At 25.4% G+C, this 24,983-nt stretch overlaps 1 protein-coding gene across 5 annotated transcripts in view; it reads right to left on the reverse strand.

Annotated features, from left to right (window-relative positions):
- The window catches only part of LOC122536064 (FERM domain-containing protein 5), a 71,825-nt gene that overhangs the window by 11,533 nt on the left and 35,309 nt on the right, over positions 1-24,983 (reverse strand). For 2 of the 5 annotated variants that reach the window (XM_043668140.1, XM_043668132.1), the window contains exons 5-11: positions 22,985-23,196; positions 19,027-19,179; positions 14,088-14,102; positions 13,189-13,277; positions 6,513-6,739; positions 4,052-4,114; positions 3,947-3,991 (exon numbers count right to left, since the gene is read on the reverse strand). In XM_043668140.1, coding sequence (XP_043524075.1) covers positions 3,947-3,991; positions 4,052-4,114; positions 6,513-6,739; positions 13,189-13,277; positions 14,088-14,102; positions 19,027-19,179; positions 22,985-23,196 — 804 coding nt within the window. Of the gene's footprint in view, positions 1-3,946; positions 4,115-6,512; positions 6,740-13,188; positions 13,278-14,087; positions 14,103-19,026; positions 19,180-22,984; positions 23,197-24,983 lie in introns of all 5 variants that reach the window. The other 3 variants (XM_043668120.1, XM_043668117.1, XM_043668125.1) reach the window with 2 other exon arrangements.

Consider the following 24,983-nt stretch of genomic DNA (forward strand, 5'->3'; position numbering starts at 1 on the left):
ACATATAAGTTCGAATAACTATATTTAGTATATCCTGTTTCTCTATAAATTGATCACAACAATATTTACACGTAGAAAATACTGGCAATCTGTTGCAAATATCGTAATTTTCATTATCGAAAATAATGAATCATTTTAAAATTTAATACTTTTACCTATTATCGACTATACGATATTTAAAAATATGTTCACTATTGCATGTCTTGACTCATAAGAAAACAAAAAGAAAGAATTATTTAGGAACTATAATATGTTGAAAATCACAGGGTGATTCAGGATATGTGGAAAGTACGGCGGAGGCTAATTCAGTACGCTAAACTAAGAAGAAAAGTCCAAGAAAACGTATGCTCTATATGCCTTGCTTTCGAGTTGCAGCTTTGTAATAATCTTTCGTGTAGATATGATGGAATTGGAGACTAGATGTTATTTAAATTAACAGTTTTTTCGTACGACTATTTTATGTAGTTCAAACGACTTATCAGGATTTTTTCTCAACAAAGAAAATTCTATCACAAATAGAAAAATAATAGTTATTTACTAGTGAATTACCAGTGAATTAGCTTAACCTAGATTGAATAAAATTATAAATATCGAAATGCTACATCATATTCAAATATGACTTTAACAAAAATATACACTTGTTAAATTCTAAAGGCAGAACAGTGACAAAAGAAAAGAAGAGATGGATCTATTGAAATTCATCCCTCGTAGTAAACATGATTATAACAGAAATTTAAGAACCGACATGATAAGATCTCGAATGTACGTGATGAAGAGGACATCATTATTTATGTTAATGATGTTTCAGTTTAACTACACTAACAATAATAATTGTAATAGTGATGGAATTATCATTATTAATTTTATTCTAAAAATCATATATTCGTAATCAAAAATTTTATTCTAATTTTACTCTAATTTATTTTAATCTATTAATTTTATTCTAAAAATCATATATTCATAACAAAAAATTTTTTTGAAGACTGAATTTGGTAAGATTATTTTCTTTTTATTTTCACTTGCCAGCTTGATTAACTCCTTCAGTCATGCGAAAATTATACTAATAATAACAATTACTCCAAGGATATACTATCTTATGCATTTTATCTAAGATTGAAATCTAGATCTTGTAATAGTACATTCTACAATGTTTATTCGAATTCACATTTTAAAGGGAATTTTAAACTACTCTGTTTCCTCTATTTTTTTTATTTCGTAGAATTAATCGATTTGGCATGTATTTAAGCGACTTATATCTCATCTATGGTAGCAAAAGGGTTAAAGTCTGTGATTTATAAAACGCTAGTAGAAAATGTTGAAAAACTTTGTCAACGTATCGTCCAAAATTGCCAATATATTCGTGCAATACTTGATCTGTTTAAATCAGCTCGACAGTTCATGAGATGAGTATGTATACATGCCTGTATTGAAGCTAAAAATGGTTACTTTGAGCAGTTTCTTCAGTATGTAAGCAAATGCAAAATAAGCTATTAATTCAAAAACAAGGACGTACATATGGGTATACATTTACATAAATTTTTCTTCTTACTGCTAAATCAGCTTGTATTTCCCACATGTTTTGCAATCACCCTGCATCCATATAGTTAATATATTTTATATCTTAAAATATTCTTAAATTTCAAACTATGTAACAGTTATTTTTATTATATCAGGTTAAATTAGACGAATTAGACGTATTTCTGGATGCAAGACCCTTTGAAAATATAAACGTAAGTAAAGAGTGAACGCTCTATAAAAAGAAAAAAAAAATATATCAAAACGGTAGAAATATAAACAAATAAAAAGATTCAAGTTGAATCTGTCTATTAAAATTTCGAAATACAAATAATAAGAAATTCTGTGTCACGATGCGGTATATTCCTCTTCAAAATTTTTATTTCTGATATTAGTGTGTACTACTTATTGTTTTGGTGTTTAATGCTATTAATTGCTCGTATATCTCTTGGCTTTGTTGATAAGATAGAATTTCGGTAAGCTCTTAAGACTTCTTATAAATAAAAAATGAAATATTATTAAAAAATCATCAAGAATTGAGTAAATAAAAACAATAATAAATAAATATTGAACAAAATGTAAATTACCTCGAATCTCCAAAAGTATATTAATATTAAATAAAATGATCCATCGACAACAAAATATAAATTAATCGTACTAGCATGTATAGTATTTTGTCCAAATTCATATTTAAAATAAGAAAACAAATATAGCGTAATATAACATGAGGTATGTATCGGAATATATTTTATGATATTATTGGAGCCTTTCACCCAGATATAAAAACACTCATGCAATACTGATAATTCAAAATAGTATTAAAACCAATTATATATGTATGTACATGCAATCAATGCAACATAACGACAAATGTAATCACGAGATTACTACTTCTAATAGATAAATATATTCATTGATTGAATTACGGTATACGACTTCTTGTGATTTGGTGATTAACCACATAAGATACAACGATAGTTAATAAATAAAAAAAATTATCTTTTCAATCTGAAACACATTAATTATACTTATTTACACATGCGTGTTATAAGTGCATTCCATCGTGACGCATGGTTCTTCTGTCAATATATGTACATTGTACAATGCAAGAAAATATCTTTCTTCATTTGCATGTGTAATTGTGTAACGTGCGTGCGCGCATGCGCACGTCTTGTAAAATATATGCAATCAGCATTAACAATGGGTTACGATAAGAGAAAGAGAGAGGGAAAGTATAATACACAAGGATACTTGATTTGATATCACAAAATATACTATGCATTGCTGAGCAGAAATTCTACAGGATAATACAGAAATAAGAACAATACTTCAGTCGTTACAACGCACGTTCTACGTAAAAATAAGTCGAAAAGAAAGAATAAAATTTTTTCATATGATACTTCATTTTCGAGAAAATTGAGTTTGAAAATTTCATCAAATAGACTTGAATTTAGCTAATTCTAGGTGTAATAGAAAAAAAACAGGAGATTATTTTGCGAAAATAAGAAAAAAATGTAGAAATTTTGTTAAAAGATGCTTCGTTTCCGAAAATATCGAGTTTGAAAATTTATCAAATATACGTGATATTAAGGCAATTTCTAATGAAACATAGTTAAAACCCTTTTTTTTTTTTAATGAGGCTTTAAATGAAAAAATTTTATTTTATATTCTTTTGCACATAACCTTTTATTAATTATTATTTTCTGTCACGCCTAGAATTTAAATTCAAATATACTTGATAAATTTTCAAATCCAATTTTTTCGAAAACAAATACGAAAAAATTTTATTCTTATATTTTCGATTTTTTATTTTTATATGTAAATTCACATCCTGGTTGGTTGTACTACGATCTCAGAAATATTCTATTATATATTTATAAATATATTACGAATATACGTTATGCGAAATTGTGTTTATAGTCATTTTATTGGAAAAATTTCATCAATCTCTACATATTAAATATTGTTTAAATATTTTAACAAAGAAAAATGTTTTAAAAAGAAAGAATAAATTTATTCATCATATATTAGTTATTAAGTTTGATTCACAGAAATGATTAATAAGGGAATTAATTAATGTTTTTAAGATTTTTTTGAGATTGTACAAGAAAAGTGAGTTCACCTGAGTAAAACGTAACCAATCAGCTTCATCTCCCTTTCAAGAGTCTTTTTAGTAATGCATAGTATATTAATTATAATTATAATTATGTAATGTTCGATTAATAATCAAATTTGCGTTCATGTGCAAAGGATCAATCCAAAACGATTCGATTGAAAAAATCATATTAAATAAATCTGTAATAATTAATGTGTATATATATATACTATAAGCCATGCGTCTCGAGTCAGCATAGAAATTCAATTTAATAGAAATCTACAAGAACGACGAAAGAAGAAATTCCATAATATAAAAGAATCAAATGAGACTGACCATTGTTTCTTCTGCCATGAATTTCTTGGTCCTCCGAAACAGGTTCTAGAAGTGGTAAAGTATTATCTGGACAATAAGGCGAACTGAATGGAACGCCGGTACTACCTTCTGACATTCCAGCACCATCCAAACCTGCGCTGTGACAGCTACGTGGCAAACTGGAATATCCTAAAAATTCGAAACTTATAAGTATTATATTTTAAATATATTTCGCGTAGATTATACTATTTAACAATATCTGTGTAGTAATCAGATATTGTTAGAGCAGTCATCTTTGACTTTAATTCCTGTTTATACAATGCATCCTATCGTTTAGATAGACACACGATAATTATTGTAGTGTACGTAGAACAGATAGTAAGTGTTGAAATAACAGAACAAAGTTGATACTTATTAACCGTGTTAATAAGTAGACTGCGGATTTCTATGCAAGTTTATATTTCCGAGAATTTGATTTAAAAAAGAAAACTTCGATAGAAAACTATTTTACTCAATCAAATATAAAAGGTATTTTGAATATTTTGCAAACTTTTTTATATTATGTGCATTTTGTCCAATTTTGCACTTTTAAATTTCTTATAAATGCATAAAAATCTAATTGTAAGAAAAATAATTGGAGAAATTAAATTATATGATGGAAAAAAAAAAGTATACGAGAATGTCAACTAAATTTATAATTCATTGTACTACGATTATAAAACATATACAATAACAATACATATATGATTATTGATGCTTGAAATTTGGACCAGAATAAAATCTGACTTTTGAGAAATGTATTTAAAAATATAGGGAGAGATTTTGCGTGAACTAATTTTGTGATGACAATTATCGGAAATCTATGTTCTAGTCAAATTACAATTAGTAATAAAGATTCATTATGTTTTGAAAATATACATTATTGTTTTTCGAAAATTTAATCACAGACTTATTTTATGAAAACATACAATACTGTGTTTTGAAAATTTTATCATAGACTTATTTTATTAAAATTAACAAATATCCTGTGACTTGTAGATAGCAAAATACATATGTATATTTTTTAGAAATATTTTAAGTAATTATTTTCTCTTATATTTTTCTTATGGTTTTAAGAAATTAATTATACTTAGCTAACAATTTAAATTAATATCGGATAATACTTAATAGCAATATCTCTTCGTATAAATGTACATATTATAATTATACATATTACATATACATGTTATAATTCTAGTAAAAGTCTCACTTTTTCGTGATTTTACGTTACATTAGTCTACAATTAGAATATATGAAGCCGACAATTCTACGATTGAATCTAAAATTTTTGTTAGACTATTATTAATTCTCAGATTGTTAGACTATTATTAATTCTCAGGTTGTTCGTCTATAAGATCAACAATAATGTTTATATCATGTTCTCCTCATCTCATCATGTAGTATATACATATGTAGATATTGTTTCATAATCGCATTATTACAACAAAAAAAAAAATTGACTATAATAAAAAATTTGTAGAGAGCTTACATCGATATAACTTTACCATTAATATAATTGTTAAAGAATATGTAAATTAAAACTTTAAATAAAAATAATATTTTAAATAATACTTATGTATTATATTTAATAGTTTGTTTGAATTTAGTTAGACATTTTTACATAAAAAATGATACAAGAATCTTTATTTGAAACTCCTCACACTCAATTATCTTCCAATCTATTGATTTAGTAGTGATTTTAAAAAATGTTTTTTTATTTTCAGGAATACATCTTACATAATGATCTAAAGTTTTTCTAACTAAATGTACTTTTAAAATTTCAAATTGACTTAAATTTTACTGTCTGTGTGACTTAGATATTGATTAAATAATCTTCTATGAGTACTATAGTGTATATTATAAGCCGCAAAAAATCCTGTTATTTCAGTACCGCTAATATGACCGCTATTGCGCAATTTATATTAAAAAGAAACTCTTTTCATTTCAGTTATTTATTGATTTTATTAAATTTCGTTGAAATAACATGATGCACCTTGGATTCTTCAAAAAGATATCTGCTTTATATTGTTCATTTTGATGAAACATGTATTTGATAAGAATTAAATAATATTAAATTTATATAGAATTTCAATAGAAACTTAATAAATAAAGAATATGTTATATCTCAATAAGTAAAGATTTTTAAAAATACAGTTTTTTAATTAATATACATATGTATTTTATTTTTATTGTTGTTTTATTGCTTAATGTGCTTAATTTGTATTTAAATTTGCATTTTGGTAAAATAACGTTGACTGCTATTTATAATTTCAAATATCTGCAAGGCAGGCGGAAAATATGTAAGAATTATTCTTCGTACAGTCTCATACTACATATGTATATGTACATATGTATATGTACTGTATACTATATATTACTCTATACTATACCAGAGTACTATATTAATTTATCCTACTATTACACTATTCTATATTACCCTATATGTCAAATTAATGTTAAGATTATATACATATATATGCATGAGTTAAGATTATATACATATTATGATAATGCATGCTAAAATTAATAATAGAAAAAAAATACTAACTGATTTCAACAAGATCTTGACTAGGGGTACTGGGGGTGGCTGGCACACTACTAGCTTTTCTTCTAAGACACGTGGTTTGACATCGCTGTATAGGTGGTTCTTCTTTCCGAAGCGGACCCGTTTCTTCTAAAACTTCTTTTTCTGTTCTACCGGTATATTTGAATTTTGTACCCCAGGAGAAGATAGATCCACCGCTTACAACTGGTGCATCTGACGCCCTAGGTAATCTAATCAAAACAGAATTTACATTAGAAATTTATTCAATTGTTTTATTAACTGAATCAATATTTTTGTACAGTCAGACATTTATTTTACAATGATTGTTCACTATCAGTGAAGTATTTATATATTACAAAAGTCTTAGAAAATGAAGAAGTTTGAATTTAAAAGAAAAATACTCGTCATTTTATTGTAATTAGTTTCCCAAAGTTCATCTTATTTTTCAAGTTACAATTCAATGTGATAATTTTTCTGTCACAGTACTAAGCTCTTTTTGTAGTTTTGATCTGTTAAAATTTCTTTTTTTCCATAAAATATTATAAACAATGTGGAATAGATCGATTTTAAAAATTAATTTTAGTCAATAAAGACAAATACGTATTTGAAGACTAAATTAATCTTAAGATGATTTTTGATCTTGAGAAATTTTTATATATTATTTTATATTTTAATCTTAAGAAATTTTTCACGATTTACCAAATTACGTAATTGTATATTGTAAAATATCTAATAAACAAAGAGTTGTTATATATGTTAAACTACTAAAGTTATTAAAATATTATCCAATAAATTTTCATAAATTTTTTTATTCATATACATTTGTAGAAATTAAATTCTCAAAGATAAATTTAAAATTATCCAAATTCGACAAATTGTACGACACGACATAAACTTTCAGTAATATAATATTAAATTACAAAGTTGAATTTTATTATTGGTTTTTAAATTTATCAACAAAACATATAAAGTAAGATCTACAAAACAAGAGAGTATTTTCAAAAATACAATGTTTATTTTCCAATGAATTCATTTAACACTTTTTAACAGAAACCGTAAGTATTATAACTAGAATGGAAAAAGTAGGATAACAATTATTGTTTTAACTAAGATATTTTTGATTAAAATTTCAAGAAGAGAAAATAATTAAAGTTTCAAGATAAATTTTTTCATTGCCATAATCAAAATTTTTCATAATCATTATCAATGAGAGAAATTTATTTCGATTACTTAGACATAACAGTTCTTGGTGAAATTAACTCTTTTTCAGTTACTGATGAAAATTATCAATAAGGAAAATTTATTTCGGTTTAATATCTAATGACTGATGCTCTCTTATTTGTCCTCAATCACTCGTTTGCTAAAGAATGAAATAATTCACGGATTCTTGCAATAAATAATTTCAATCTTTTTTAATATAAGTTAATACAATTTATTGATATTCTCATCTTGAATGTTATATTTGTAAACTGCTTAAACAAAGTACAATAAACTTTCAAATCGAACTCTTTTTATTCAAATACTCTAATACAAAATTTTTATTATCCAAATAAAATTCGAATAATTAATAGGTGCCTTTTTCCTATCAATTTATTTTATATATTCTTTAATATATTTTATATGTATTATTGTATATTCTGTCATGTTTTCCATAATTACAAGAAGAACTTACTAAATATGAAATACAAGATTTTATTTAATAAAATAATATTGATAAAATATAATATTTAATAATCTTACAATAAATCAACGTTTTGTTTATCACGATAAAGATATTGCACAATTTCTTCAGAAAGTGAATTAGTAAACGAAAATGATGACGTCAAAAAATGTATTTTGGTATTTCAAAAAATAGAAAGATTACGTAAAAAAAAAAATGACCAATTTATAATTTTTGTTAGTTATTTTATGACAATGTATTTTCAGAGATTTAAATAATTTCTTGTAAAATGCATAAATAAAAGCTTGTATCTTTAATTGCATTATAAAGTTTTCTATCTTTTTTATTTCAATTTAATTTTGAAAGCGCATTGTACAAGAATGAAACTTATAATTCGTATAAGTTTTATAGAACTTCTTAACAGATCTACGTTCTTGCATACTTTGTTGATATAATTTTATACAATTTGTTTGTGTTCACGATACTCAAAATGCCAGTACTTTCTATTAGAATGACTTTTCACAAATCCTACAAAATCTAACGGATATTAAATAAATTTATCATAAATTAAAACTTTACTTTCAGTTCAAACATCTCTAAGATTTTGCATCGTGACATGTCAAAAATCTCTTATCATTGTGAGTTTAGAATGTTGAGGTGTTGCAAAGACCTCAGAAACAAAAAAATAAAAAATTATGGTTAATTAAAAATTTATTATAGTAAATTTATTTATTATAGTAAATTTTGTGTTATTCCAAATTACACTAAATATTCTACACTTATTCTAATGACTAGTCACGTTTGGCCGAATGATGGAGAGACCTTCGCGAATTCACGAAACTCTTCAATATATTAATAACTCCCAGATGGTTAACCGTGTGCAGTGATTCACTGAGTATGAATGTAAATTATTGAAAGAACGTAAGTACGAAAGCGTTAGCTATAATAAGTGAGCCAAATGTAACTTGTTGCTATATATAAATTTATTGACAAAAGTTAACAAACAATCTAGTTGTATATAGCAACTTTGTTACACAAATATATGAGTAATCATTGCATATGTTGAAATACTACAAGAAAGAACTTTTCGATTGGATACAATAATCCAAATTCTAAACGGGTTCTTGTACGAATAAAAGAAATTATGGAAAACTTTGTGTATTGCATTATCATGCAAAATCATATACTATCATTTATTCAATAAAAAATAGTTATTTCAACAATTCTAAGTATTTTTCTAAAGTAATTTAAAAAAAAAGAAAACACCTCTGACAGTATAAAATATTAACGTAATTAGGGGACCAAATCAATCTCCAGGTTTAATTCTATGAAATTGCATTCTCTTATGGAATTGCATCAAACGTCAATTAAGAGTTCATCAATAAAGTAGAATTAATAGATAAAAATTACAAAAAAATATAGCCTGATATCGACTAAATTTTGTACTAGATTAATTGGATCAATGCCATATAAATTCCACGCAGCTACGAAATCTAAGGACTTTCTGATATTGCATTAGAATTATAAACATTTATTACGCTATTATTTATTATATATAATTATAATTTATTTATTTATACTTTTATCGTAAGAATTGTGACGGATTTTTTGTTTCGATATTAATTGTGATCTTTACAAAAGCAGATTTCAAAAAATGCTTATATTCTAAATATATGATATATGATATAATATTTTAATACATGATATATTATCTTCTTTGCAATTTACATATTTTTATTTATACTTCAGAAATTAAAGAACAAATAATAGATTTATTAGTAGAGTTACATCAATATTCTTGGAGAATTAAGATGAGAACAAAGATGCATACTTTCTAAAGAAATTTTCCATATTATAATAAAAATCACTTTATCTCTTAATACAGATCTTACTGACATCAACTGTTCATTAACTTCATTTAACAATCATTTTATCTATTGGTTTATTAATGAAATCAAAAGTGTTTTGGATTCATTGGATTGAATTTAAAAAAGTTACTATTTCTTTGAAACGAAATCTTTAATTTATTAAAGCAAAAATCCAAAAAATTCAAAAATTGCAATATGTAACAGATTGTATGTGTAACATATGTGCGGATGGCACTTAAATACAATAAATCTTCAAAACGTATCTTGCAATATTTAATATACAGAGTATCCCAATAACTTTATCCATCTTGACATGGTATGAAAAAATTTCGTTAACGTTAAGTTATTCAGTATAGAGGGCGTCATAATATGGTAATAATGATTCCGTAGGTGATTTCCAAGGTTATCTCCACTTTAAATGGTATGATATGTTTTTTCATCCATTAATCGATGCAAGTCGACTTTCTTTGTTAAAAAGTATTAATCTATGTGTATCAATTTAGGAGATATTCTATCTCTGAGACATTTTAGTTCTGTAAAATTTATTGTATGAATGACGAGGAAAAACAGAGGCAGCATTCTTGTCCTTGTCTTTTATGCTATTTAAATTAATGGTACAGAAAATATATTATTTAGTTTCATTTAAAAAAAAATGGACGTATCTTTGAAACCTCCGAAATCTCTCTACCTATGAACTGAATTATTTTGTTTAATAAATTTTGTTCATATTTTCAAAAACAACGAAAATACTTGAAGTGATACACTTAGGTGGAACAACACCTTATATAAATATATTTTCAATGCTTCATATTGATTTGCCATTAACTAGTGATTTATAATTCGAATCGTTAAATAATCTCAAATTTTTTTAATATTAAGATCCTTTCTAATTCGTATGATATATCGTTTATCTTTGATTCATTAATATTATATTTTTATTACATTTATCGATACAAACATCGCGCAACAGGAAAGTGTGAATGAAAAAATATTCTCTACGATTCGTTCGATGTAAGCTATCAGATATGTCTTTTTTTAAATTATTCTAATTTAAATATTTAGTAATTATCTTTTAAATTAAATATTTTAGTAGTTATCTTGTATTATTCAGTTCTATTATTATTTCAATGAGAAATAATCTCCTAATTCTTCATTATTATTTCAAATTGTATAAAATGAGCTACTTAAATGAAAATTAAATCGAGCGATATAAATGTGTGTATATATATAAATTTTAAATTACATCATAGAGGTTTATAAAATATACAAAATAATAAAATGATATTGAAGTTATTATGAAAAAAGTGTACAAACTTATGTGAACCACCGACAAAATTTAAAATCAATTAAAAAACTAAATTTTTTTAACTCCGTTAAAATACTTCTATTTCTGAAAAATTTTTCAAAATTGTAAAATTTTTAAAAATTATTGCTAAATGATTATCAACTGAAATTTAGTATATAAATATTTTATCTTTCTTATAATAAAATTTATGCTTCCTTAAGTTTTGTTACACATATATAGTTTATACTTATCTGTAAATTTATAAATATCATTCCGTTATAAATTACATGTATATAGATGCACACATACACACATGTAGGTACTATATACAAACAATGTTAATATTCATTTATAATTTAAATAAAATCTTGGATCATTTAATAATTTCACAATTACATTTAATTAATTATTATTAATAAATAACAAAAAATTACAACAAAATTGTTACAACTTTAGATCTAATATGTTCGTGGATATAAAAATGATTCAGTAAAATAACTGAATAATAATTGAATACAGTTAAGAATTGTAACATCTAGAGATGTAAGAAAACCCGAAAATGACGGAAACTCGATGGGCGGAATGAGTTGGGACAAATCTCAAAAATATCTCACAGTTGGAGGATTTCGGGATTATCGAAGAAGTTGGGATTCTCAAGAGGTTTCATTTCTGAGGTTTTTGAGAATTATAAAATTATAAAGTTATGAAATTATAGAATACGGAAGAGAAATAAGAACTATATGTATAACGAATGTAATATTTTATTTTAGATTTTCTTGTAGAAAAGTCAGGTTTTCAATCAGAGCTGTGTAGATTTAAAATAAAAAGTATTTGAAATAGTAATTAAAATATTCTTGTTAAAATAAAATGTTATATGAAAATTTACTTTATTTGACAATGATATACACACGTATAAAGTTATTTATTTCAAATGTAGAATTATTAATTGAAATAATAATTGTTTAAAGCGTATTAGCAATTATTATTTAAAGTAATATTTCATGCTTCGAAATTTGCACTGATTGTTTCAAATATTATTTCAAAGGGAAATTAACTGGAAAAAGTATGGAGAAAAAATAAATATTAATTAGTATTATTAAGTATCATTCCTAAAAAAAGTTAGCTTATTATTTATTTAACCTGCGACGTAGAAACACAAATGTGACATTAAGACACATATGCAACTATTTCATAGACAGAATTTTATTCATGTACAAAAGTAAACAATTAGAAACAATTTCACAAAAATAATATTCAAATAATATTTCATTGCGTGAATGATGAGAGAAATATCTACTTCAAATAATGATATCACGAAAAATACATAATTGAAATACATCTCCCGTATATTTGTCAAATGAAATAAATTTATATAATAATTCAATCATAAATTTATGTATAATTTAATTAAAATAATTCAATCATAAATTTATGTATAATTTAATTAAAATAATTCAATCATAAATTTATATAATAATTCAATCAATAGAAAAACAAATAATTATTTAAAATAAACACTACGTAGAAAACAATCTCTATAAATATATTTATTTGAAATACTATTTTATCCAGTACTGTGTTTTCAACAGCTTCTGACAATCCCGAAATTCTCACAAATTTCGACAATCTCGTATTACGAGATATTTTCGGGAACTTCGACCCGATCTCAAAATGAATTCTCAACCCGACCCGAAATTTTTGGATATATTTCGCGTACATCTCTAGTAAGATCTCGTCGATGATCCAAGATATATGTAATATAATTGTAAACACATACACATGGTATATTTTATACAACAAAATATGAAGCCACGATTGTTCATGCCAATACATTGAAAGCCATTAGCTGAATAACAGCATACATACGTGAAAAATAACATTTGCTCGATGGCGCATCTCCATACGTGGCGGCAGTTCGATCCCGTGGGACACTTAAACCCAACAGTGTGCTTTTTCTGAAAATGGTTCGGAAACATTGCACTAAAACGTCTACTCTATGTACATTAGTTTCGACAGCTACAGCTAACATAGTTCGTTTTATCACGCAACAAAAAAGAATAAAATCATTAGGAAAAAAAAAAACGGCTGATCTGTTTATTTATGCTAATACCTTCTGACATAACTAAAATATTTGGAATAACTATTTCACACCAAGTACTACACTATTAAACGTAAATTATATTGTAGGATCATAAACGAAAACGGCTACATTTTTTTATAATTAATCATATTCCGATTCAATAATAAGAAAATAATAACGAATGTCATTTAATAGTTTGTTAGATATTCTGTTTTGTAATATTAATTCACGATATATACGCGATCGACATTTTTTTTTTTTTTTCAAAGATGTTTTATATAAAAATTGTCAAACGTATAAAATAATCAACAGACAGCACGATAATGCCATTAGAGATGTTTAAAAATTAAATTATTAATAAATGCAGACGATTTCGAATTTTATGTAATAGTGCAGAATCTATCGAAGATAATTATTGATTTAATACCGATTTAAGAGACTTCAAACAATTACGTCGTTTCATCGAGACGATTAATTGTCACAAATCTGTTAATATTATAATTTTCAACAGTAACGACACAACAATCTCCTCTTCACTTTTACACTGATAATTGAATTGTTACTAGTAACAAGTCGATAGTATTGCAACACGATCGTGTTGCGACAACAATCAATCAAATATATAATTTCCACTAAGGTTAAGAAAAACACGAACAATCTGTGTGACAGTTACGGAACAACTTACCTTTGTCCTCACGTCCTGAATAGGCCCAGCAGTAGAAAATAATAAGATTAGTTGAACTCGTAACAATATCGAACGCGTAATATACAAGGTGTCTTGCTAAAATTGAAGTAAATCATTTACGTTGCCGACAGAGATAATAAAAGTGCAACTGAAATTTTTACGATTTCAAAATGAATATTTGATGATAAAAGAGTTACATCAAAATTTTATATTTCGTAAAAAAATTTCAAGCTATCATAAAATTATTATAAATAAAATTTTATTATCTCAAAATATCTCAAGATTATTTGAAGGCAGGGCTGGGGAAAATTTAAATTATAGTATAAAACAAAATACTGAAAATTGAAATATTTCCATAAGGAAATACTATTTGCTTATAGAATATTATTTCATTCAACATTCAAGTTAAACAATATTTGGAAATATTATTTCATTTAATACTTTTAAATAGTATTTCATTTAATACTTAAATCATGAGCAAACATTATTTAAATTTGGACAATGTAGGAAAATAGGAGTTTCGAAAAAAAAGATTTTCCAAATATCGCTCAATACTTTTTTAAGATCATGTTTGTATAAGCAGGCAAGTAAGTTATATTTCCGAATAAAAAATTGTTTAAAAGATAATATGTGTGAAAAATATATTCTATTTGAAGCAAATAAGTTAATAATATATAAAAATTACTTTCTTTAAGAATTTTTAATTATTTATAAATAAAATAAAAGTTTTATGTTTTCTATTACAATATAAAATTTTTAAACTGCGTACTTGTAATACTATTATTTTAAATGTTAATGAAATATTTATTTCAGAATATTTGTATAAATTAAAATATATTAAAATACAGTAGGTTTGAAATATATAATATGTTTATTATTAAGATATATGTATTCGAAATACTATTTCAAAAAAGTAAACTCTGTATCACTCGAGAAAATAAAAGTATTTATTTCCATTTACCTATTTCAAAAATTTATTTCTCTCCAATTTTATTTTAAAATATATAATACATGTACCTTTATACAGGGTGGTCCATGCAATTGTTTCCACTTATAACTTCGTTACCAGTGTAGTTATAAAAAATGTCAAAGAATAAAGATGAATGATTCAAAAAGTATTACATCTGCACGACTACATTTTTCTTAGAAGTACAATTGTGTATGTACAATTGCATTATTTTTTAAAATAGGAATGCATGCTTTCTATAGTAAAAAAATATTAAAGTACAATGGTAAAAAAATGATTAGTTATCGAGATGTTTGAAGTCGTTCAAACGCTTTTTCATTATATTCTAAACATCCCAGGCATATATGAGCGAATCCAATTTACATAAATAAGCACATTCACTATGTTATTTTCGTTTTCTATTATTAGTTTTGGAACTTCTGTCTTAGGTTTTGTAAATACACCATACTTGTGCAATTGTTATTAATTTCACAAAAAAATTGTTACAATGTTTGTTGATGATGTGGATATATCTCTCGTTAGATTCCTTAGTATTATCTTCAATGAAGAGATATTTTTAAAATATCTCAATAACCAATAATTCTTTTAGCATTATATTTCAATACCTTTTTTACGTAGAGTGATAAAAGAATCTACATACAAAAGTATGTATTTCCATTTAAAAAAATAATGTAATTGTTCATTGCATATATATCACTGTACTTCTAAAAGAAACGTACTCCTACGAATATAACACTCTTTGAACCATTCATCTTTCTTCTTTGATATTTTTGTAATTGCATTAGTAACAGAATTGTAACCTGAAACAATTGCTGGTCAAAAGTTTAAGAACAGTTATGTTAATTTAAAATTTGTGCAAATAGTTTTGCTAATTATTTTTGTTTTATTATGGGACAGGATACTAATCCTAAGCATTTTTCAAATTTTTAAAATATCTCAATAACCAATCAAATTTTGTAGAGGATATTTGAAAGAAAAAGATCAAAAAATATTAATAAACATGAGTTGACTTCAGCCGTCAGATTTTAATCCGTTTGAGATGTTGCGGAAATAGCTCTAATAACATAAAACATCTAATGGAGACTTTACAACAACACTGTTGAAACAATATGCCACTTGAAAATTTAAACAAATTAATTTGTTAATGCCTAAAATAATAAAAATTAAAAATGAAAAACAAGAGAGAATTTTTAAATAAAAAAACATGTTATAAACTGTTCACAAATATTGTGTTTTTTTAAATTTAACTAATGTCTACATACATTAATATTTGGATATTATGTAAAAGGTTTCTTAAATCATTTTCAAAAAAGTTTCTTTTTTAATGTACACTCTCATTTAAAAATCTTAGAACACCTTTTATTTTTAACTCTCCAAATTGCATTGTTAATGTTCTTAGTGAAATTTCATTTTCCAAATTTGAAGAAAATTTTTATTTTTTCTATGAAATCTTTCAAAGAATTGATTTAAAAACTGATTGTATAATATAAAAAGCTTTAGAGTAAAAGCTTTATTAAGTAATCCAAAATTTTTTTACATTTTTTGGAAGCTTAGAAATGTAAAGAAATTAGTTTCTTTCCTTTGCTGTTCAGTATTTATTGTAGATGATAAAGTTTTTTAATTGCGTGTGAATAAAGGAAATTTGTACCTGTTCCATTTCAAATTAATAACATTTGGAAATTATATTAGTATATATTTTTAAATATTCTTATCAATATTTTTAAATCTTTTATAATTCAGTATATATTCTTGCTCAAAAATATTTTATAATTAATAAATAATGAAATTTTTTAAATGCACAATTGTTAACATATTAACACTTAACAGACTCTTTCTTGTATAAAGTATTATCTAAATTAATAATTCTGGTTGACAATATAATCAATTTTCAATTCTAATTTTGTAATAAATATAGTATTTGTTATATACTGTCTTTAAACGTGAGTGTAATATTTTTATGCCTTTATGTTTTTAATATCTTAAGAAATTAATATTTTTATTCGTAAAACTTTGATATTTCACAACGTATTTATGATTTAAATATAGACAATGAATTTAACATTAGTTTTATTATAAAATTCAAATTAATTCCAAAGTGATTCAAACATTTTTGAAAAACGAGATATTTCTCTTCCACTTCGAACATTGTATTTATGGACATGTCGATACACTTCAAACGATTGGAAGACTCATGGAGTTAGTAATCCTATAAACTACGTTCAGTCAGTAGGTCAAGGTTTGTTCATCGATCACATTCATATGAAATGATTGAAACAATAACTGACTGATTACTTTGTTACTTTTACTATTGTTCACTTGTTACGGAATATAAAATATTTTAACAATCTTTATTACTACATTTTGTATAGTTAAATTAATGCGCACGTAATTTTATATTCATCATTCAATTATCTAATTAATATTAAATATATGATAAACTGATAACAAACTATTACTAATATTAGAATAGTTTTAAAAGATAAGACCAACAAAGAAAAAAAAAGAAAATGTTCTTAATATGTAAATATATACAAACACCATGTTACAGTATATAATGATGTGAAAATTTATTCGATTTTAGATTATAGTAAACTTATGTTAACTATGAGAAACTGTATGTAATATAATAAAATATAAACTGAGTATAATAACAAAATTTTATTATTCTGATATTTTATAATTTTTTTAACTACAACTGTCTCTAAAGGTGCATATAGAATAATATTACATTATTTTAATATTAATAATATAAATTTTTTTGGTTTCTTTAGTTCTTTTAAATCCTTTAAAATTTTTAATATATTTTATAGTAATTCTTGAATTAGTGAATTATACTTAAATTGATTATCCGATTTTAAACTTTATCAATTCGTTTATTAAATTTAATTTCAATTTTATAAATTAAATATTAACTTTTCTATATGATTTTTTAATATTCAAAATTATTCTATTCAAAATTTGTTATTAATTTTAAAAATTTCAATTATTTTTACAGTTCAGTCCAAATCGTTACTTTTTCTTTCGAAATATATCAACGCATCGAAGACTTTAAAAAAAAATAAATTTAAAATCTAATTTTTTTTTATACAATTTTATTATTATCAATTTTAACGTAGATTGCAAAAATTTTCTTTTCGAAATTAAGAAAATAATATTGATAATTTTACAATATTAAACATGGTTTCAAGCTTTCTGATTTTAGTAACAAATAATATATTATAATCTCCTATTACCCTAATGTAAAAGTTAAAATTTCTAGTTACAAATAAACATATTTAAAAAATGATTGTTTTACTAAAATTAAAAAATAATAAAAGAAACAACATTATCTAATAGTTTTATTCGCATGTATTTTCGTAAAGAAACTGCATAGATGATTATCCACAAATCAAGGGATACTTTGTACATACAATATAAGTGAAACATACATGCATGAAACACATGACGTATTTTTATCATGAGGGCTCAGAAGCTAATCAATGTAATTTTTCACTAAAAATGACTTGTGTTATACAAACGTATTTTCATTGCAAAACTCTTCACTCAATGGAACAGTTTAGTTATAATTGTAATATATTGTAAAATTATAATTTAGTTATAATTGTAATGATTACATTGTAATGTTTATTATATAAAGACTAAATTCTTCCATCGATTGAAGATTTCAACAATAAAAGAGTATTTGCATTGTTGCTTTTAAGTGATTTATACTGATTGATTTCTGAGCCCTCTATATATGTATAAGTAAAATATATGCATCAATATCACATATTGTGTCTTTAAAAGGTGTTTTATTTTGGGGGGAATTAATAGTAAAATAAATTACTATAGAATCTTCGAAAACTTCTTATTAAAATATTTTTCTTAAATTAAAAATTAAATCCTAATCAGATATCACATGCCTGCTAGCAATTTCATAGATAAACATCGATAAGAAAATAATTATAAAAAATGAATTTCGTAAAATTTTACCTCACTTATCGTTAAATGTACAATAAACATTTTTCCTTCGTAGTTGATTTTTTGAACCTCCGGCCAGCGGAAATGATGTGTTTTACGGGATCCTTGAAAGGTTAGAATTCCACAATGATTAATACCGAGATATAATTGTGCACCTTTTTGGTCCTGGAAATAAAGAAAAAAAAATATTTTTACTATACCATATATTTTACTGTGTACTATATGCATATACATAATACATATTTTATATTCTTTTTAAAATTAATTTTAAGTTATTTCTTCAACTATTGTTTTCCTTTCTTCAAATTTAATTATAATGTTAAAAATAAAAGGAATTTTATTTGTTTTCTTATAAATACATTCAATAAACATTTCTCGAATTTGTAAATATGCACTTTCAAATATAAATGTAAATAACTTCAATTATTCAATAATTCTATCGTAAATTACAAGCTGTTAATGATTAGTCTTTTTTTTTTTAAAGTTTTTTAATATCCCCAGATATGCTATCGTAAATGTAAGGAAATGATCAGAGTAATCTAACATTTATTTATGACTTTTGTTTCTTGCATTAGACGACCATTAAAAATTTGGAAAATTTAAAACTTTTATCATTTATTTCTTTTAGAAAAATCTTCATATACCTGAAATAACTCGTTTCCTAGTGATTTTATAAAAAAAAAATGTTTCAAATGAAATTTATTGCGTTTGAGGGATCTTAATCGGATGAATATGTTTTGATTTTTGGATATCTTGTATTTCTGAAGATATCAAGGTGATTTTGGTTTTCTAAAAATAGAGTAATTTTTTGATTCATTGATCCATTGACATTTTCTATAAAAAAAGTACGTATGTATGTTGAAAAATTATAAGTATAGAAGATATTTTAATCTTACTTCTATAAAATCTATTGCATGACAAAGACAAGAACAGTCTGAATGTAAAAATACTACTCTTGTCTTTTCTCGTGTTAATGATAGATTGTATAAAAGATAGATTAATACTTCTTTTTATACGGAATGATTTGTTGCGTAAAAAAAATTACGTAATTCCATTTAAAAAAATAGTATTGACCTTCGTATTTCTTTATGCATCCACAAACTAACAAGTACATGCTTCCTCGAAACAGAGCAAATTGTATTTGAAACATTTTTTAAGTAACAAATAGTTGGGAAAATAATCGCAGTTATAGATTAAAATCACCCTGTATATGGTTATATTTTTTTATCACTAATAGATTATTAAATACAATTAGATTAATTAATAATTAATGTTAAAACGTATAAAAATAATTCTCGAATTTGCTGAAATTATGAAAAAAGCTATTTCCTGTCCGATTTCGACGATTTTTAAACATGTTCTAGAAATCATTTCAAACATTTTAAACAATTTTTTCCTGTACTAGTAGCCGACCTAGTTTCCGAGATATTCCTAAAAAAAACTGTCGATACCAGCTCAATGAATTTTGTCCATATGTATGGATCTCTTTTAAGTCACTCTCACTCTCTCTCTCCCTCTCTCTCTCTCTCATCACTTTGTTTATATTGCGAAACTAAACAAATGACTTTTACAAAAATCTTGTTCACAGCTGCATATATCGTTTGCGACATTCGTATGTTGCAGAATAAAAAATAACATCTTTTAATAAGTTCATTAGGAAAATAACTATTTTACGCAAATGAAAAATAACTATAACTATTTTACGTTTTCCGGCAGCTCTATAGCGATTAAAGAGGCTGCTACAAATTCAGAATCAATACACTGACAATGTTCGTTGTTGACTGAGCTATAACTACAGACATTTCTTACTCACACATGCTTTCCTGTAGTACTATAAACACGAAATCTCGTCTCAACGATATAAATTGTGCAGTACATACAAGGTGTCCAAAAAGATTGGAACCAAACTTGGACTACGTGTTACTGAGGTCAAATAGATGAAAAAAGTTCATATAAACTTATGTCTGAAAATGCTTTATTGAATATAAGCTTTTAAAAATATTTATGATGAATATTGTGACAGTTATAAGAAATATTCGAAAATTCCTCCTTCTCCATACAAGCTTCCACTCGTCGAATTAGTGATTGACGGCGAACTCTTTCAAATATTCCATTTGTATCGGAAATAATAATAAATGCATTTTTTACTATTATACATTCCCAAAGTTGATCTCCTGTTTCTATCGTATTTTTATAAACCAATTCTTTTGCATGACTCCACAAATAGAAGTCGAGAAGCGTTATGTCAGGTGACTTAGAATAATATGTATAATAATTTGTAATACGTATACAATTTTCTATACAACGAATTGTTAGACGAATTTTGTCCATAAATCTTTGAACGCTTATATCTTTTCAATAAAGCATTTCCGGACATAAGTTTATATGAACTTTTTTCATCTATTTGACCTCAGTAACACGTAGCCAAGTTTGGTTCCAACCTTTTTGAACACCCTGTATAGAAATATCTCGCATTCCATTAAATTAAAAGAGAGGGGGTTCATTTCCTTTAGCAACTTTGTTCCTCTCGACGAGGAGAATACGACGCAATAATAACATCCTGACTTTTGAAACATCCTGTAGAATCGATATCGTTCTCAGTTTATAATATTGCAGGACAAACATAATAGCGAAATAAGTTGGAAAAAGATAGAGAACAGCGTATGAATATAATTCAAGAAATAACTGAATTTAATTTTAAATAACTAAATTTACTATATAGTTATATATACAGTGCAACTTTTATAGTCACAATCAATTGCTTAAAAAGGAAGTGTCTAAACTTTCTTACATACATTTTTGATCTTGTGTCAATTTCCAGTTTTCGTAATGATTCTTATTTTTATAAAATGAGATTTTATAATAGAGAACAATTTATACTATTTTACCAAGATTTTTATACAATCTTGATACAATGACAATACTTCATATACTCTACGTGGTATACAGAAAAATTATAAAGCATTAAGGAAGTAATATTAATGTAATAACTCGAATGTCACATCTCTAGTTCCAAACGCAGTAAGAACATAATTGAAGCGTTTCTTAAATAACTTGAGTTATACTTACAAAGTTCTTTTACAAAAATCAGCTCTATTTTTTCTATTTTATTACCAGATCCATTGAAAACAATATTTCTGATCTTTAAATTAAAATTAGTGTTAAATTATTTTGCTTATTCTATCATATTTTTTGTACTCTAACTTCGTTTGAAAGGGTCTATCCTATCTCATCTTATAGACGATTTTCACATTATACTCTTAATTTTCTTATAATTTGTGTGAAATTGAGATTCCGGTCACTTTCATGATTATTTAAACATGTTTAAAATATACGTCATTGTATTTGGAATTGAGTTTGTAGAATTATTTTTTTGTAAATAGAAATTATCGAACGCAAAATAAATTCAAAATTGTAAGTTTTCCTTTTTCTCAAAATTATTTTTACGAACGTTGAAGATGAAAAGCGGATTTCAGATTCATAATCATCGTGTAAAATTTAAAATGGCTCAGCATTGAGGTGTCACAATTAGTGAGGAGTCACTATTAGACAAATGAAGGACAGAGAATTATAGTGATGTAAGTCATTCTTATGAAGTTTCTCGTAAAATTATGTTTTACGTCTACTATCTTGATTAGACATTTCCATTTCTCAGTAATAAATGAAGTTATAACAACAGTTGATCATGAAATTAAATGTACAAAGCTTTCAACACTTGAAAAACGTTATTATCTATTAATTATAAGAATTTAGACTTACATCGCTGTGATTATTAGCTTTTCAACTGAAAACAATTAAAATTTATTTACCATTTTAATAAATACGTTGCATAGAATGATTCTCCTTCTATGGTTCTAATTCTTACTAGAATAGTTTTAAAAAAAGCAAAATTTGCTTCTTTTATGGTAAAAGTTTAATTTATGCAAAACATACACTGTGAAGACGAATTCGAAAAAAAGTCTAGTCTTACCTTTACAGGATGTGGATCAACGGCATATGTATCCAACTGTGATGCTAACCTAAGGAAGTGAGTTTCCGCTTGTTCTGGAGTGAATCCCTTCAACTCTGTTTGATGCAGTTTCATAGCTTTCTCTTCAATAGCTTCCGTTTGTTTAAGTAGTAATTTGTGCTCGGAAATATAATTTCCTTCATGAATTTTAGGATCATAATCTCCTAATTCACCTGAAATTAAGAATTCAGGAATTATTATTAAAATACTTGATTCGTAAATTATATATTACTTAATAACACGATAAGGAGCTGTACAAGATGTCTCATCCAAGTGTAAACTCAAATATTATTTATTATACGGACACATAAAATAATTCATTCGTAGTTTGAATGATATTAAGTGGCCAATATCTTGCAGGCGCTATTTTTTTCAAAGATTTATATCTTTGTAATATCTAAGTAATATATTATACAGGGTGGGCTGGAATTCGTAGTACAATCGAGCAGGAGATGATTCTACGTCAAAAAATGAGACAAAAATTGATATAACATTTTTTTATCTGGGGCTCGATTTTCGAGAAAATCGACTTTAAAGTTTGTTTTAAGAAAATATTATACCAAATTTTTTTCTTATTTTTTAACGTAGAATCATCCCCTGTTTGACTGTACTACGAATTCCGGCACACCCTGGATAAAATCTTCGCGTTCGGACTTGTATATCTTATAAATCAATGCACAACGGATTTGAAGTATTTGTAGTTGATCAATGTCCAATTGTTTCAGAAATAATGGTTACGACATCAGTTTCAACTGAAGTTTGAAACAATTATGAACAATCGAAATGTTGCAACTGTTACAGACAATTTCGATTCTTCGACCTATATTGGTTACGGTTTCGGTTCTTCAAAACCGATATTACATTGGTTCTATAATCCTTACTTTTGTAATTCTGCATTTCAGTTATAATACGATTCTAGATCTGAGCGTCTCATAGAATATGTTGTCGTATGTTTTTCTTTTCAGGATATTGGCAATATCATTTTCATTCTTGATCGTCAGCTTCTGTTTTGCGGTTCCGAGCGAGAGAATCACGGTATGAGAGAACCAAAACCGAATCATAATCGAATAATATGAAACGAAGAACTAGAACTGTATATGCAGCAATAACATTTAAACTAAAACTAAATTTTTTCAAATAAAAAATTTAAAAAATATATATACTTTTTATGCCTTTTTTGCAGATGAAAAAATGTTTTATACAGAAATTTCTCCTTTTTAACCACAAGATAAGAATGACAAGAATGATAAGAATCTGTAAAGAAAAGTATATCTTTTCATTTGAAAGAAGTCGACAAGAAAGAAAAAATGTCGATATTCAAATATATGAAAATGACTAACACTTAAGAAGCAGGTATGACAGTTGTACTTCTCCCTCAAAACTGTGAAACTTTTGTATTAAACGTTTTTCTTCATATAAACTATATATGACGTGTTCGAGTTCAATCATTTTTAAACTTAATTATCCTTCACAACAAACCCACGCAACACGATTTTGCCACATCGTATCAACTTTTATTGATCGAGTTATCAGGTCAAACTATTATTTTCTGCGACTTCACATCAAGTTCGTTTGCACTTTTTTATTTCAAAAGATACTTTTCCTAACTTAGTAACGATATGATCGCGATTCGCGCGCTTGTATTTGAGGCGGATAGCGACCGTGTGTGAAGAAATTATGTGAGATTAACGATTCCTATATAGGACCGAAAATCGCGATAATTGGACTGTATAATAGATGAATGATAGTAGTATAACTATAGTAGTATGACATAGTATCACTGACCATAGTTCATAGTCAGATGGCGATTACCCACAGAAGTGACAATGACTATAGCCTGAATTGTATGACAACGCAGTGGTTGTATTTACGTATGCAGTGATACGCACTGACGCACTGTTAAGTTTAGTAAGTGATTGTATAATGCGCTATGTGAGTGAATTTTATGTATAACTACACC

The sequence above is a fragment of the Frieseomelitta varia genome, unplaced genomic scaffold (assembly GCF_011392965.1).
Source record: "Frieseomelitta varia isolate USP_RPSP 00005682 unplaced genomic scaffold, Fvar_1.2 scaffold_154, whole genome shotgun sequence".
NCBI lineage: Eukaryota > Metazoa > Arthropoda > Insecta > Hymenoptera > Apidae > Frieseomelitta > Frieseomelitta varia.